This window comes from Nyctibius grandis, chromosome 24 (assembly GCF_013368605.1).
Source record: "Nyctibius grandis isolate bNycGra1 chromosome 24, bNycGra1.pri, whole genome shotgun sequence".
Classification (NCBI taxonomy): Eukaryota; Metazoa; Chordata; class Aves; order Nyctibiiformes; family Nyctibiidae; genus Nyctibius; species Nyctibius grandis.
In genome coordinates, this window is record NC_090681.1 from 7277383 (window position 1) to 7295347 (window position 17965).

The 17965-nt window shown below is 48.7% G+C and overlaps 1 protein-coding gene across 2 annotated transcripts in view; it reads right to left on the reverse strand.

Moving 5' to 3' along the window:
- Positions 1-2137: 2137 nt before the first annotated feature.
- Positions 2138-17965, reverse strand: part of EYA3 (EYA transcriptional coactivator and phosphatase 3) — a 64280-nt gene continuing 48452 nt past the window's right edge. For both annotated transcript variants that reach the window (XM_068417617.1, XM_068417616.1), the window contains 9 exons: positions 15388-15527; positions 13471-13554; positions 12773-12862; positions 10935-10993; positions 9880-10040; positions 7547-7661; positions 6992-7113; positions 6635-6735; positions 2138-5220 (listed from right to left, as the gene is read on the reverse strand). In XM_068417617.1, coding sequence (XP_068273718.1) covers positions 5140-5220; positions 6635-6735; positions 6992-7113; positions 7547-7661; positions 9880-10040; positions 10935-10993; positions 12773-12862; positions 13471-13554; positions 15388-15527 — 953 coding nt within the window. In that variant the 3' untranslated portion in view covers positions 2138-5139. The remainder of the gene's footprint in view (positions 5221-6634; positions 6736-6991; positions 7114-7546; positions 7662-9879; positions 10041-10934; positions 10994-12772; positions 12863-13470; positions 13555-15387; positions 15528-17965) is intronic.

Genomic DNA, 17965 nt, shown 5'->3' on the forward strand with positions numbered 1-17965 from the left:
GGGGACAGAAACGTTGGTTTTGCCCTTTGCCACGTTTGCTGGGTCCCTCCCTGCTGTGGGCTGAGAGGGGCAGAGCTGACGCTCCGTGACTGGAGCTGGGCTCTGGGGCCTGGGCTGGGCAGGTCACCCCGGCCCTCTGCCCCAGAGCGGCACGTTTCTCCTTCAAGCAGCAAATGCTGTTTGTGGGGTGGGGGCTGGTGCAGCGGTGCCGTGGGACCCCGTCCTCGTGGGCAGCAGCTGCGTCCCGGTGTGCGGCCGCAGCGTGGCCCAGCGCTTCTGGCTTATGATGGGCACCTCATGGTCCCTTTGCTGGCATTCCCACCACTACACCGGTGCTCCCCACACCATGACCAGGCTGGAGTTGTCCATGGCCAGGTTTCAGCCACATGTGGCCGTTGGTGGGGTCAGTGTGGGGCTGTGCTGGCTCCTGGGCACAGACACCCGCTGCCTCCCCGGTGGGGCTGCCTCCGACTCGATGCCAAAACCCCAGCAGGCCCCAAGAAAACAGCCCCTGCCTCTTCTAGCTGTTCACCACTCAGCAGCTGTGGCACAACCTGGCTGCTCACAGCACTGGCCACCTTCCCCTCCCCTCCATCGCCCACCCTCCTGGCAGGACCCTGTCCCAGGAAGGGACACATCCCCCCCACCCCAGGGTGAGGGAGGCAGCTGGAGGAGTATCTGCAATGCCCATTTCACAGCTGTTCTGTAACAAGATAAGCCCGGTGCCAAGGACAGCAGCACCACAGCAGAGGTGGGAGGAGGGTTGGTTGTTAGAATCATAGAACAGAATCATTTTGGTTGGGAAGGAGGACCTTTAGGATCATCGAGTCCAACCATTAACCCAGCACTGCCAAGGCCACCACTAACCCATGTCCCTCAGCACCACATCTACACGGCTTGTAAATCCCTGCAGGGATGGGGACTCCACCACTGCCCTGGGCAGCCTGTTCCAATGCTTGACAGCCCTTTTGGTGAAGAAATTGTTCCTGATCTCCAATCTAAACCTCCCCTGGTGCAACTTGAGGCCATTTCCTCTCATCCTATCACTTGTTACCTGGGAGAAGAGACTGACACACCCCCCCTCCTTTCAGGCAGGTGTAGAGAGCGATAAGGTCTCCCCTCAGCCTCCTTTTCTCCACACTAAACACCCCCAGGTCCCTCAGCCGCTCCTCATCACACTTGTGCTCCAGACCCTTCACCAGCTCCGTTGCCCTTCTCTGGACTCGCTCCAGCACCTCAAGGTCTTTCTTGTAGTGAGGGGCCCAAAACTGCACCCAGTATTCAAGGTGCAGCCTCACCAGTGCCGAGTACGGGGGGACGATCCCTGCCCTAGTCCTGCTGGCCACACTAGTGCTGATATAAGCCAGGATGCTGGTGGCCTTCTCGTTCACATTGTGCAAAAGGAAAAGGCAAGACAGGGTTTGTGTGTGACCATCCAGGCGCCGTGAGTCTCCCCTGGGCACCGCAGCACAGCCAAGGAGCTGGGCCCTCCACCGCTGGCTCCCACAGGACACCCCAGGGGAACGGGGTCTCTTGCAGCTGCTTGTGCCAGCACCGTCCCCCTGAACACCATCAGTGCCACCGAGCCCAGCCCAGGACGTTGCAGGGGACAGGGACTGACTGTGTGGGTGTCAGAGAACAGGCTGAAGCAGGAACTATAGAAAATAAAGACTTTATTTTTGTTTTTTTCCAGTTCATAGGACAGTTCCCATTACACAGACCACGAACGGGCAAAGGCTCCACAGCCGGCAACACCCAGGGCTCCCCCCTGTCCCGCTGCCAAGGGGTCGGTACCGCAGCGAGGGCTGCTGGGGGCTCTGGGGTCCTGCTGCTCTCCGTGAGTGCCAGCACGGACATCCCCCCCCAGGCTCCTGGAGGCAGCAAATATTAGTGGATCAGGTGGGTTTTTAATGCCTCCGTGGCTGCAGGGACGCTGGAGGGGAGGCCGGCAGCACCCAGGTGCCCCGGGCCAGCAAGGTGGCTGTCACTGAGGCTTTTAGGTTTGTCACCAATTCGGTTACAGCCAGGTCAGGGGTAATGGGAGAGCACAGAGACAGAAGCAATTCAATGCTTGGATAGAGATGCTGTTCCTGCCCCGCGAGAGACAGGGAAAGTCTTAAATTCAGGCAGCAGAGGAAAAAATAAAATAGCCAGGGCAACCTTTATTAAACATAAACAGAGAAATGTACCATCAACCTCCTGTTATAAAAGTACTTTACATACATTCAAGGAGACATCGTATAAATATCAGTATGAAATGTCACTGGCTGCAAGAGTTCCACACTCAGCTAAAATTTTGCCGACATCTGAAAATTTCCTTAAAACATTTTGAAGTAAACAAACACAAAGCGAAGCCAGCCAGCTGCCGGGCTGCTCGGGACCTGGGGGCCGGCACTCGCTGCGAGTGCCTGGGCTAAACCCATCCCAGCTCCCGGCGCAGGCCAGCACGGCTCTCCTGCGAGCTGCTTTGGACGACAGGGAAGCAAAGGGGCTGCGTGGCCATGCCGGAGGGTGGGAGTTAAGGCACAGGTTTTAATCCCAAAGTTCAGCCGGTCGGAGTATGAGCCGTGCTCCGAACAGGCTGTTTCACAGGCTGGGACATCTCCCAAGCCTGCTGACAGGAGACCTTTGGATGGGCTGGGGACCCGCAGGGAGATGTTCAGGATCCAGCACAGACTCTTGTGTGACCGCAAGTTAAGTCTTGATCTGGTCACACTTCAGACCCTGGGAGCAACAGGGCTGCGTCTCAGCACGGCTCGCTTCCTACCGGGTCCGCTCTGGCTGATGCAGTAACGACACTTCACGGGGACCCGGATGAACTGGACTCTTTATGGACCCGCCAGTAACGGAGCTGTAGCCCTGTGACATCTCTCCCTGCTCTGCACGGGGCCCACACTACTGTGAAACACCAGCGCACACCTACACGGGCTGCCCCAGCAGCGTGGGAACAGCCGATAACACACCTGAGCTCTGCCTTGTGTACACTGCGGCTGGGAGAACATCCCCGTGGGCTCCTGCTTCTCTTCAAACCCCGTTGCCGAGCACTACACAGCCTGTCCCCAGCTTGTTCCAGGGGCTCCGCTGGGCCAGCAGCTGTGAGCAGAGCCAAAAAGACATCCCCTCCACTGAGCTGCTCCGGAACACCCGCAGCAGAAATGGGCTCCTCAGATTTTTCTAACGGGACGAGAGGTCACGTTGCTCGCAGGCAGCAGCTTCTGCACAGACAGCGTTCTCCTAAAGCAGAGAGTTCCTGGGGCAACAGGCAGACTCAGAGCATCTGCCTGAGATCAGAGCACAAGGCCAACACCTAGCAAGGAGCTGGATGGAAAGTGGACCACTCCCAACTCCTGTGACCACCTTGGAGAAAGAGAATCTCCTTTGATTTTAATTTAAAAAAAAAAAAAAAAGCAAAACTGGAGCTAGGAACATGTGAAACAGAGACCTGTGTGTCCAGTCCCTTAGCTCTGGGGATCCAAACCCCTTCCTCTAGGCACCTCCTCCCTGGTGGTGACCAGAGCTGGCCCAGGAACAGACGCTCTCAGGGGACAGCAGAGCATGTGCTGAGCTGACCCAGCAACTCCCCCAGCACTGATGGAAACGATCCCTCAGTAACGCCATGAAAGGAAAGCAGCAAACACATCACCTGCTTCTGTGGGCACAGCCTGAGTGGGTCAGCGTCCTCCCTGACATGCTTTCAGACCAGTTCCCCGTGGGTCCCAGACAGATGATGCTGGGCTGGAGACCAGAGATCTGGAGGGGTTTGGGTGCAGCTGCGGTGTCTGGCTGAGCAGGAGCAGCAGAGGTGTGCGGTGGGGTGCAGCAGACATCGTCCTCTCTGCAGAAACCCCAGGCACCTGCTGATTTGCTGCCACTGGGGTACAGGGAGGAGGCAGGTACCGCTGAACACAGCCTGAAGTGGCACAAAACCAGCGCCCTGTGCCAGCCCCCAGTCTCCAGCTGGCTGTTTCTGCCTGGTGGTACCAGGTCACTGACTCCAGCCTTTTTTTTTTCTGAGATGGTGGCAGAAAAGTCAGCATAACCATCACCCCCAAGGCCAGCGTGCTCCAGGCTGCCAAGTCACAGTGTCTTCAAAAATTAAGTCCCTCTTAACGAGGGTTTTGTTTCTATGTCGTTAGGCTAATGCAAAGGAGAATACAAGAAAATTGAATCTGATTCTATTAAAAGGAACTTACTCTCACAAACGGAGTCAGGCAAGCAGGGGTGAAGGCTGATTACCCTTCTTTGTAACATTCATGAGGATTTAGTTCTCTCCAATAATTCCTAGTCCAGACGAGGACTCTGTGCACATCTGAGCAGTCTGCAATAGCATTGTGCTCTATCTAATCTTGATCAGCAGTTTTGTTTTCCTTTACAGGGAAAATCTGTGGGATCTACGGTCTGGGTCATGGGTAGCTGGAACCCAATGATCTCCTGCTCGTTAACAGGGCTTGTGCCCACATTGACTAGAAGCCACCGGCATCGACTCGGAACACCGACACTTTCCTCCACAAGGAACCACGTATCCCAGAAACATTCCCTTATCTGTTTTCCAGTAATTCCACATTGAGGAAATAACATAAGGACATTGTAATAAATTAACTGCTTTGAACACCCAGGGAAGGAGAGAGGACACATTTCACAGCAATAGAGGTATTTCTGACATTTTCATTAATATTTCCTATGGAAAAAAAAAACCATAGCTCTCTTCGGCTTTGCGAAACAAGGGAGGTGCAGCTCTGCCATCAGTACTTTTCTATAAAAATAAGGTTTTGTGTTTACTTGCGTTCTACAACTAAGCTGAATAGAAAGGAGAAGGCTCTTACAAATAGTTCTGCTGTTGTATCACCCCCTCCCTCTGGAGACTACCTGCTAGAGGAATTCAGCTGGCTTCTGTAAGTCTCTTCTTCAGGCAAGCTCTAGCTGTGCTGAGTCTAGTGCTTCTTTATAGGACACCTTTGTACTTGGCAGGGCCTGTGCTCCTGAGGAAATGACCTGCTGTCATGTTCTACTGTACAGTTTGCATTAGGTATGTTTTCTTCATCAAGCTGAAAAGTGAGTCCCCAAATGTATGAGATTTCTGCTTCCCCAGCGGTGGAGAGGGCTTGCAAGGAGCTGCAGTCACGCCTTTGCTCCAGCTGCTTACAGGAAGTCTAACTCGAGGGCTTGGTGAAGGGACACGAGGTCTGCATGATTTGTGATCCTCCAGAAAGGCATGTTGTGCTGTAAGAGAGAGCGGACAGAGTCAACTTTATCAGAGTGATTTTACACCTAGGTGGAAGCAGTCAAGGTACACCTGCGGGGTTTTGCAATACAGCTGGGGCTGTTCAGCCTGGAGAAGAGAAGGCTCTGGGGAGACCTTCTAGCACCTTCCAGTACCTGAAGGGGCTACAGGAAAGCTGGAGAGGGACCTTTTAGAAGGGCATGGAGTGATAGGACGAGGGGGAACGGTTTTAAACTGAAAGAGGGGAGATTAAATTAGATATTAGGAAGAAATTCTTTGCTGTGAGGGTGGTGAGACCCTGGCCCAGGTTGCCCAGAGAAGCTGTGGCTGCCCCCTCCCTGGCAGTGTTGAAGGCCAGGTTGGATGGGGCTTGGAGCAACCTGGTCTGGTGGAAGTTGTCCCTGCCCGTGGCAGGGGGGTTGGAACTAGATGGTCTTTAAGGTCCCTTCCAACCCAAACCAGTCTGTGATTCTGTGATTCTCCGATTTGTGACAGCGCTGTCTGAGCACACCATGATCAGCACACCGGTATCTTATCTGCACATCTGCTTATGACGGTCACCAGCACTGACTATCATCAGCTGCTTTGCACGCTCACGATGGAAACCTCAGCGCTCGGCTGTGAGCTCCTGCTTCCCCCAGAAAAGCCTTCCCAGGGAACACGCGTAGATGACAGCTCTGGCATGTGGCACACAGCGTGAAGCCTGCAGAGGCGATGTCCTGGCAGTAATCTGTGCACTTCACTGCCTTTTTTAGCATGACTGAATGACGTATCCAGGCCTGTCCAAATCAATCAAACTCTTTACTCCTTGTTTGTAGTTCAGACTAACGGTAGATGCTGTGTATAGATCTGACTGCTGGCAACCGAGTCCTGGCTCCCTCCGTGCTCCTGAGAAATTGCATTATCCTGAGTGATAGCTGCGTGCTATGACCAAGACATGCTACACCAAGATACTGTTTTACAGGGACAATGTTACACGCAATCCTAAACACGAGTAAAACAGAAACTTTAAAACCTGAATAGCCAGAAAACTCCCCATCTTAATGCAGTGAAAGGTCTCTTGCATCAAAGGCAAAGTTTCCTCCTGGCTGCCCCTGGCCTGAAGAGTTCAGCCCTGGAAAAAGAGTTCCTGCAGAAAAAGACTTCACAGAATCACAGACTGGCTGGGGTCGGAAGGGACCTCTGGAGATCACCTAGCCCAACTCTTGCCATAGCAGGTTCATCCAGAGCACGTTGCACAGGGTCGTGTCCAGGCAGGTTTGAATATCTCCAGAGAAGGAGACTCCCCACCCTCCCTGGGCAGCCTGTGCCAGGGCTCTGGCACCCTCACAGTAAAGAAGTTTTTCCTCATTTTCAGATGGAACTTCCCTTTGCATCCACTCACATCCCACCTCTGCAGAGTCAGAAACCCACCTGCTTTGCTGCAACCTCTTCGTCACGCCCATCTCCAATTACCACGTAGGTGACTTTCTTTCCAAACCGTGACACGATCCTCTCAAAACAGCTCTCTTTACCTGCCAAAAGACAATCCCACTATCATGAGCCTTAGGCAGAGTAACAGAAGCCTGAACAGGTCCCTTCTGCCCAGTACAGAAACACATTCCTGTCTTACTGGGAAGGGGTTAACACCCAGTTCAGCTCATGAGGCCAGAAGCTGAACCACAGCAGCCACGGGGGCTGCTCAGCTGCAGAAATTGTATTCCCTGTGTGCAGATGCCAGCTAACCCCCAGCAGACGCCTCAGTGCCAGGTACTCAGCACAACCCCTTACCTATTTTTGTAGCACTATAAATATTTTCAATAGGAAACACTTCGCCCAATCCATACAGGAGAACTTTGGCAAGAGCTGGCACCAGTTGGGTGGTTGTGATCAGGATGTTCACACAGTTTTTTCTAAAAGAAGAAAAACACTTGTAAAAGCACATTTACGGCCAGGGGTGCCGAGGGCTGCTCTGGGCAGCTTGTTCGGCTTTCTGAAGTGCCACACACTTTGTTGTCCTGCTTTCAAGAGGTTTTTTAGGCCAAGATTTTGATGCGTGGTTTTAGCTGGTTTGTTTTTCATTTTAAACAGAAATTCTCTGGCAGAAAAGCAATTTTGTGAGCACACTCCTATTAAGGGGATGTTCTTAACAGATTTTGCAGCAGAAAAATCCCCAAAGGCGCTCGGCAGTGGAGTTCCTGCACTCACTCACTCACTCTGCTTCCCAGTACCTGTGACAAGCAGCAGCAGTATTTCACACAGACACTGCTGCAACACAGCACTGCACGCAAATCTAAGTGAGAGAAAGGGCTGAGAAAGCAACGTACACAGTTCCAGTTTCCATACCTGGACTGTATGAGTAGCAGGGACTTTAATGCAGTTTCCAGCCAGGAATCCGTTAGCACTTCTATATCGGTCCTTAGTCGCTGCAGCGCTTCCCTCTTCTGCGGGCTAAGGAGACCTGGAAGACAAGCAACACACGTCGTCCCAGCTGAGCTGGCAAGTCTAACACAGAGAGATCCATCACTCGATTTAACAGCTGCCTCTTCAGCAATAAATAATGCGGTACTGAAGGCATCTGAAAGCTGAGACTGCTCAAGGCAATGGGAGACACCAGCTTCCAGTGACATGGATGAGTCCAGACACCCATCTTGATTCTGCAGGGAGTTGGGCAGATAAATTTCCCTGATTATTTCAAATAATTTCTCAGGATACATGTAACAAAATGAGTTTCTCTTGTACAAAGTGCTCACAACAGCAGGTGTTGTCCAAGGCCACAGACAGCAGGAGAGGGAACTTCTGCAGTCGCCCTGTCTGACTTCCTACTCCTCACAGGCACAAGGATCCTTCCCACTTTAATGCTTTTTGGTATCTTTTTTTATCCCTTCTTTTAAATCCCCATACCTTTTATGTATTTTAGAAATCATTTTCTCAAAGCATCCAGTTTTGAATTAAAAACAGCCAGAAATGGAGCCCATACACTGAAACCTGCTCCCATCATTAAATACAACAAGAAAGGAGCATCCTGAGTCCAAACCTCTCTCCACCCAATTTCCAGCCATGACATACAACCTCCCCACCTCACTCCAGCCCTGAAGTACACCACACCTCTGACAGCGAGGCCACGGAGGGACCCACCGCGGGCTGAACTGCCAGTTGCTTTATCATATGGCCTTAGACAGGTCCTGAAAAACTTTGCATCCAGGTCTCCCATGTGCAAAATCACAGAATCACAGACTGGTTTGGGTTGGAAGGGACCTTAAAGATCATCTAGTTCCAACCCCCTGCCATGGGCAGGGACACCTTCCACTAGACCAGGTTGCTCCAAGCCCCATCCAACCTGGCCTTGAATACTGCCAGGGAGGGGGCAGCCACAGCTTCTCTGGGCAACGTGGGCAAGGGTCTCCCCACCTTCACAGCAAAGAATTTCTTCCTAATATCTCATCTAAATCTCCCCTCTTTCAGTTTAAAACCATTTCCCCTCGTCCTATCACTCCACGCCCTTGTAAAAAGCCCCTCTCCAGCTTTCCTGTAGCCCCTTCAGGTGCTGGAAGGTGCTAGAAGGTCTCCCCAGAGCCTTCTCTTCTCCAGGCTGAACAGCCCCAGCTCTCTCAGCCTGTCTCCAGAGCAGAGGGGCTCCAGCCCTCTGAGCATCTTCATGGCCTCCTCTGGACTCGCTCCAACAGCTCTGTGTCCTTCTTCTGTTGGGGCCCCAGAGCTGGACGCAGCACTGCAGGGGGGGTCTCACGAGAGCGGAGCAGAGGGGCAGAATCCCCTCCCTCGCCCTGCTGGCCACGCTGCTGGGGATGCAGCCCAGGACACGGTTGGCTTTCTGGGCTGTAAGTGCACGTTGCTGGCTCACGTTGACATGATCTGATAATGGTCTGATCCCTACCAGAAATAAGGTAATTTCAGCCTATTGAAATGCAGACTTACACTGATAGATTTTTAAGGCTGAAAGTTATAGTTTTGAACACCTGGCTTTTAGAAAATGTGTCCAAGAAAATGTCCTATCAAGTTGTTTTTGCGTAGGCAAAGGGTACCCAAACCCATAACCAGGCCGAGTCACCCTGCTAGCTGAGCTGCTCCAGCAGCACACCTTTCCCAGGGATTTCAATGCCAAGATTCAGACTGAACAGAAACTTTATCCACATTTGCTATCTATGGTTTGCATCATTATTACTACTTTGGCATTAGAAGGGAAGCAAAACTAGAAGATTTTAAGTGACTTTGTGAACAGATGATAGAGGTGTCATGTCAGACTATGAGCACAACAGCCAAAAGGGTTTATTTCTTGACAATGGCATGCTAAAGGACAGATAAGACACGGCCTCCTAACCAGAGTGATACATAAGTCATTTAAGTCTGTTCTAAGCAGAGTGACAAGCAGCTTTTCATAAAACATTAGCGAAGAGACACTGCACCAAACTTTTCTCTTAGATACAGGATTGACTGACCACCCCTACCTACATGATAACTCATAGACCACACTGGCACACCACTCAGTTTTGGAAGACGTACCCTCTTAGCTGCCATGGAGATTTGATCCCATTTAGCACTAGCAGAATGGTTACTTTTCACGTCCAAAGATTTAGGAAAGCAAAAGCTCTGAGGAAGGATGCAGTCTGGTACCACAAACTCTGTTCAGTGCTCAGACCTTGGTGCAGGTGAACACTCACCTCCAACATTCGTTTTGTATTTGTCGTAGATCTCTCGTACCCTGCGGTAGCGGAAGGCCAGTTTTCTCATCCAGTCCACTCCACCCTGGACACCAACTGATGAGCTGTGATTTGCGTTACTGCCCGAGCCACTGAAGCCATCCGTGGAGAAATTGTAGTTGCTATTTCAGAGAAGCAGATCTGTTACGTGTGCCATGGCAGCAGAATCGCCACAGCTTTTCTGCCAGGGCTGCAGACTGCAGCTAGAAAAGCACCTCGGAGAGGAACTCTGCACGACCACCACTGCACCCCAACAGCAGAGACCGACTTCTATGGGCAATGTACCGATATCCAGCTACATTTGCTGCCGGTTCTGAACTGCTGTACTGAAATGTACTGTTTCAGCTCTTCTTTCATACCCTCCACTACAAAACCTTCCTTTGCTCTTTGCTCCCTCCTCTGTGATACAGAGCATCCTTCCCACTAACCCCTTGCTCATCCTGCAGTGATAAACCCCAGCGTACTATTTTCCAAACGTAACATCTGCGTCTTTATGTCACAGCTGCAGCTTCCACAAGCAGATGAGCTGCTTTACCGGCTCATGACTGCAGGAAGCAGGTCCTGCTTCACCACTTTCCCTGTATTTCCTTCTCCCTGACAGACAGGCACTTCTCAGGCCTTTCCTTGAGCCAGTTCAGCTCAGTAATGCAGCAGAAAACTTAACGCTCACCCCACCTGATAGTGTACACAATCAGCTCACAGAGGGATGCAAACCACAGGGAGACTTTCAAAGGTCAAGATCGTGAAGTTTGGAGTGCTGGTTCTCCATTCATGACATGTCATTGAGCACACAGGCATCATTCAACAGTGGACGATATAATTCACATTTTAATTACAAATGTCTTTATGTTTTGTAGGTCTTCAAAGAAATACCACCCAGCAAACAATCACTGTTTGCCAAGTTCCATCTCCTGCACAATGCTGACCTCCATCCCTTAACCCCATTTGGGTTTGAAGTCCCCACAAAAAAACAGATCACATCAGCTATACATTTCATGAATTCATCAGTACACCACCTTAAATCTTGGCCATTGTCATCAGATGCCACATCTTCTATGTGTACCTGGTCACACTCCTGTTTACGAAAAAAAAAAAAAATAATGTCACACTGTTGTAATCCAGAAACATACTGAAATTTGAAGAATAAAGAAAGTGTGATATAAAACAATCCCCTCACATTTCCCAACAGCAACAAGCCGTGCCATACTGCCTCCACAAACCTATACACAGCTTCCATTAGCTTTGTCTTCCAGTACTAGGTTCTACTTCTCAGCACCTACAGGTCCTTGCCATGACTGGGATTTTGAAGTACCAGAAAAGGCTGAAAGAACCATGTTCCTAGGACATTCTGAGCTGTCTGCAAAAAAAGGAGCTTCGACACTCACTAAACAGGTTGGACTCAAAGCTCACTTGTCATGTGAAACCCTTTTGCCATTTCACACAAACAAACCAAACAAAACCAAAAATACCCCAAAACCACATTATCTGATCAAGTATTGATGTTCCATTTCATCAACACAACAGTCAATTCTGTTACCAGAGAGGCACAGCACGAACCCTGGAGTGAAACCCCAGCATGGTGGCACTGCCAATACTCTGGTGCTTAGCACAGCTGATTTAATCCAGAGATAAATTGCAAATACCTTAGGGCAAGAAGTGAATTTTCCCCATTTCAAGAATTTCCCACTGCTGTTACTAACCAACATCTACAGCAATAAGTGGTGTTGATCACATCGTTAACATATCAATGACTACCTTTCCAGCACAAGAGACTGTATTTGGTGTTTTGGTTTTATTTGTTTTGGGTTTTTTTTCCCAGGGCAGGGAGGTAACTGTCATTACCACCTTTGCAAAGTTCACAGCTGCAAGTGGTCACAGCCACAAATGGAAACTTCAGTGAAGTTTCTATTTGCATCAACAAAACTATCTTGTTTTCCCACTATGTGCATCAGCGATGCCCCCACAATTAGTTGGTCACTGCCCATACTCAGCCTTCCTAAGCTTTAAACTAGTCCTGTAAATTCTGCAGATTAGGTTCATCAGTCTGTATTTGTGGACTCATATCAAAGAAGACACGAGTCAGGAAACTGGCTATTTCCAACCATTTAATTCCAGATTCTGGCATAACCTCACACCTTCCTGCATCACTGTGTCTGATAATACATCATTGCACAGCACAGGGCATTGCCATGATTAAAGCAAAGATTTATATTCAACTTCTGCAGAAGTGGTGTGGAACAGTGAGATGTATTTAATTTGGCAAAGAATACTGTGCATGAAAGAGGACGGGAGCTGATCAGAAATCCTTGAGGCAGGAAGGGAATGGGAGAGCAGCAGAGACAGCCTGCAGGAAGAAAAACTGAGGGTGCTGTGGGACCTCCGTGTGTACAGCACGCTTGTTTACGGAAGGGTGTTCTTCACAGTTGTTACACAGCTGATGTAACCTACTGAGACACGGGCTGAGATGCACAAGGTATATTCTGTCCTTGGCTTAGTCAAAGCCCCTGAGAACTGACATTCTCAAGGTGACCTTTTTCACCACATCTCTGGTATCCATTTCAAAACAGGACCAGCGACAGCAAAGTGCTTACCAGTCCAGAGTGAAAATATGCAGGTCCAAGTAGAAACCCATGAGAGCTAAGAGAGCCCATGACCCCAGGAGTCTGCAGAACGCCTGTCTCAGATACAAGAGGACACCTTTGATTTGGTTGTGTTTAGAACCATTTCAGTTCTGGCAGACTGTTATGTTTCAGCATTAAGTGGCTCTGAAGCACAACAACCCTCACTAAACAGTGCAGTGTAATTCTAACTAGATAACGTGGAGTTTTGCCTTTCAAAAACATTTGCCACCTACCTCCAAGTCATTGAAAAACAAGTGAGTATCAGCTACTTCGAAAATCATCTCCTCCATTGACAGACCTGAGCCAATCACTAGAGTCGGATCCTGGCACAACAAAAAGAGAAAATGTAAATCCAGTGCGGTCACAAGCAGGAGTAAATTGTGATAAATCTTTCATCAGTTACACTGCACAGAGTTTCCACCGTGTATCAAGCCTGATGTAATTCCATCTGCATCCAGTGGTGTGAACCACAATTTCCCTAATATTTTAAACAACTCGACAAAAAAAAAAAATCCACGTTCTAGTAATACATTGACCCAAAATGTAACAAAACACTTCAGTACTGCACAGCTCGGACTGATGCATTTTCAGAGGCAACACAAATGAAACATTCAAAAAACTTCAATATATTTTGAAGGAGAAAAAATACCTCCTTTCACTATGTGCTATGACCTCAATAATTCCCAACGATGACAAAACCAGTTTGATACTTTGACTGGTATCGTTAGAAGGGAAGTGTTTGCGATGCCCATATCCCAGCTCTGTATAAAGCCAAAGTCAGTGTTCTTACCCTGCCCCAAACTGCCAACAAGTTAAAATTATTACCTTATACATTTAAAACAAAATATCATTTTCTATTCCTTTTCCAAAGATTAACATTTAATTCTGCATGACAGATATGGTTTTTCTTCCACAGAAAAGACAACAGTACCTTGCCATATTTTTGAGCATAAGACCCCGTGAGAAGTGAATGGAAGATTATGATGGTCTCATCCAGGTCCCAGAGGAACACTCGCTGCGTAGAGAAGAAAAGCAGGTTAGAGCTGAGATATTCCAAGCACTGAGCTACAATAAAGGAGCAAGTTTTAGGGTTAATTTTGTGGTTAGTTGCATAATGCTTTTAACAGATATGAACAATGCTATTTGTCTTACAGGCTGAACATATTATTAAACTCTGTTTCAGTTTATTGCAGTGGAGTTTATATACTGCCACAGTGCAACTACACACTCAGAGTGAGGCTCTCTTGGTCAAACTATTTCAAAAGCTTCTCTTGCTTTTATAGTTCCAAAAGTAAAAGAGTGCTAATCAACTTCAGACCCCTGCTAGGGTAGAAGTTTACTGTCTGTGATCTGGAGAGCACCAGGTAAATGACCTTGGTGTTTATCAGAGACACCTTTGTTGTGATAAATAAGGGGGATTGGCTGCCATGAGGAACAGCAGAGTTTCAGTACAGAAGGTCTTTGATAAACTTGAGAACTGGGCCAACAGGAACTAGAAGAAGTTCAATAACTGCAGATGCTGCATGTGGGGTAGAATAATGCCTTGTATTGGCCCAGGCTGGAAGGAGCTGGAGGGTTGAGTGGACACCAGGCCAGCAGTGCTCTCTCCCTGTGGATAAGGCAAACTGCATGCTGGAGAATACTAAGTGTGCCCAGCTGATAGAAGGAAGGTGCTGTCTCACCCTACTCAGCACTGGGAGGGTCACCCCAGACTGCATCCCCAGTTCCAGAGGTATGTGAGGAAACTAGAGAGCGGCCAGCAAAAGGCTGTCGAGATGGTGAGCAGCTTAGAGGAGAGGCTGAGGGAGCTGTGATGGTTTATCTGAGCAAAGAGGAGACTAAGGGTGATCTAATAGCAGACCATGACTAATTGAAAGGGAACTGCAAAGATGATGGAGATAAATTCTTCTCAATAGTGGCAGACAGAAAATTGCAATGGAAAAAGAAAGGGAAGTTTGCAGCTTGGGAGATTCCAGTTGGAGACAGAAAACCTCCTTCCCCAGGTGGACGTGGTAGTCCTGGGACAGATCACTAGACAGGTACAGGATCTCCAACCTTGGAGGTTCTCAAGACTCAGCTAGACAAAGCCATGGTTCTAGTGCTGGGGACTGCCCTGCTCTGAGCAGGAGTCTGTACTACAGACATCCAGATGTCTCCTCCATTGACACCACTATGATTCCAAGATGCATTTAAGTGATACTTGTCAAGGACTACTGAAGAACTCCTTTGGGCCAGTTCTCAGATAACATGAGTCATGGGAATTTCCCAAATTATCTCTCAGTAGAGCAAAGACATGGACCTGTTGGAGAGGGTCCAGAGCGGGGCCACAAAAATGACCAGAGGGCTGGAGCACCTCTCCTATGAAGACAGGCTGAGACAGTTGGGGTTGTTCAGCCTGAAGAAGAGAAGGCTTTGGGGAGGCCTTATTGTGGCCTTTCAATACTTAAAGAGCACTTATAAGAAAGATGGAGACAAACTTTTTAGTAGGGCATGTAGCAATAGGACAAGGGGTGATGGCTTTAAACTAAAAGAGGGGAGATTCAGACTAGATGTAAGGAAGGCATTTTTTATGCCGAGGGTGGTGAGACACTTAGATGCCCCATCTCTGGAAACATTCAATGTCAGGTTGGACGGGGCCCTGAGCAACCTGATCTAGTTGAAGATGCCCCTGCTCATTGCAGAGGGGGTCGGACTAGATGACTTTTAAAGGTCCCTTCCAACCCCAACTATTCTATGATTCTATGATCACCTTCCATTTCCATGGAGACAGGACAAAAGAAAGAGAGGAGGACTTTTACCACCACACCATTCTGCAATGCTACCTGTAGAAAACAAGATTATTACTTACCTCCAGTTCACTGTCCTGTGAGGAGGAGGTATCTGCTTTCCTCTTGCCCCTGTTCTTCCCAGGGATGTTTTTTCTTGCCTGCTCATCTAACTCTTTACTTGCTGTTGCTCTTGATAATGAAGGACTTGTGGATGCATCTCCTAGAAGAAGGAAATCACACAGCTCTTACCCCTCATGTCTCAAAAAAAAGCTTAACAGCATTTGGCCACAAACCTCCTTTGCAAAAGGTAAGATGTTATCTTGCTTTATTGATGCAGTAGTAGCTGAACCCTTATTAGAACATAAGACATAATTTCTTTGTCCCATCATTTCGAAACAGCTCTGTCTCCTCAATTCAGTCCACCAGGACTGAGCTACTTACTGCATCCTGCCTGCAGTACAAAGCCAAAGACAGAGCACCCTCCATCCTAAGGCCTGTAACCCCTCAGACGTCTCACTACGCTGGAATTGCTTTATTACTCAATTGTTTCTTTTAATACTTCTCAAGAGAGCATCAGAAACCCTCGGTCTGGAATGAGTCTACAAAGGGAGGTATTTAACGAGGCCTCTCCCTCGCAGATTTTCTGGACTAGTCAAATGCCTTTTGTGTCAAGCAACACTATACAACACATGCTGTTTCCACCTCCACAAACACTACTCACTCCTCTGGCACTGTAAGCTTTTGACTAACAGTCTAGCAATAGCCAGTGCACAGAGTTACGTGGAGTGTGTTAATCACACACAAATCCAGAGCGTGCTAACACACTTAAGACTACAGCTCCATTGGCCAATCCAAGAATTAGTAAAGAATACCAGGGATGATCTCGGCCCTGGAGACACAGACTTGGCCAAGCACCATGGCCATGACTGATGGGGAGACATTACGGAGCCTGTTCTGCTGCTGGTAAGAACACTCTTCCCAGGGAAAGAGTAAAACCCCACCATAAAAAATCAATGCTTTGATGTGCAGAATATTACAACCATGATGGGAGATACTCTCTGAATCTTTTATTAACAGTTCAGGCAGAAGAGTTAATATCCCAGATGTCTGCCTAACTAGTTCAGAAACAGGACCAGAACTGTAGTGGGAAGGCACAGGGCACATGGGACTCGAAAGAGCCTGAATCAGTTTGGGTCTTGAAGACGAGGCATTGCAATTCCTATGAACATTCATGCGAAATGGTGAACTTGGAGAATTTCTGAGCTAAGAAAATGGCACTGAAAACATTAACAACTGAGCCATTCCCTGGCCAGTGCCTTGAGATAACAGGTCAATTTCTTAAGTTTTCAACATCAAATAAGAACAAATTCTCATGGGTAAATCTGCTGTTGCTCACCCCAACTAGAGGGCAACTGCTTCCTGAAACAGGGCAAGTGCTTGAAGCACCATGCTTCTTGATTTACAACATGACAGTGTGGTGTTTGTCATCCCCTGTCTGTAACATCCCATAAGGTAAAGGTGAGAGAGGTCTGGAACTTCACTGAGTCCAAGACTACCAGTTTGTATGCTTTGCTCGCTGGCAGCCACCCATCCCTGCTTTCAGGTTGCTTGAAAGAGTTTGAGGACTTGGCAGAGCTCAGGTCCTACTGATGGACTTGGGAAGATGGAGAAGGCTGCAAAGGCAATCACTCACCACCTCTCACAAGCAGGCTGACGCCCAGCCAATTTCCAAGCAAGAGCCACCTTGGAAGCTAAACCCCACCCCACGCTTCTCCCTCTACTTCATTTTTTATTGCTGAACATGACATTATACGGGATGGGATATCCCTTCAGTCAGCTCAGGTCAGCTGTCCCAGCTGGGTCACCTTCCAGCTTCTTGTCCACCCCAAGCCTGCTTGCTGGGGCAGGGTGTGGAGGGGAGAAAGCCTTGATGCTGTACAAGCATTGTTCAGCAGTAGCCAAAACACGGGTGTGTTATCAACACTGCTTCAGCCATGACTCCAAAATACAGCACCAGCAGAGCTGCTATGAAGAAAGTTAACTCCATCCTGGCCACACCCAGGGCACCAACAAAAATGAACGGAATCTGTATTTTTTTTCCAGTCTACCAACCCACAACAGGCAGCAGATTTCAATTTGAAACTGTTTGACAACACAGGAAGAATCTCGTAACTACTTGCGTAAGACAGCAGACGAAGCACAAAGCCTTTGCTTTTGTCCTTGCTAAGTTTAGAAAACTATTTTTGGTGAGGAAATTTTAGTCAACACCACTGCGGTTGGTACATGACAGGGCATGAGTGGAAAAGGCCAGTCAAGGATGTGACTTCTCTAGAATAGTCAATTAAACCTTTTCAATCCACTTTCTACACCTCTTCGCTTACCAGCCAAAATCTTCTCCCCCTGATAAACGCCGGGTAACTTAAAGCTACGCAGATGCAGATACGGTCACACGCGAAGCACAGCAGAACAGCTGTCATTGCAAACACGGTTTACATGATGAAGCAGAAGAAAGGAAAGGATGTCCTCCTGGGCACACCAGAAACCAACTCATTGAGAGGTGATGGCCAAACTACAGCTCTTGAGGATGCATGAGCAGTCCCGCAGGACGCCCATAACTGGGACTGGCAGCTATGCCATGGCTGTCAGGTAATCTGAATA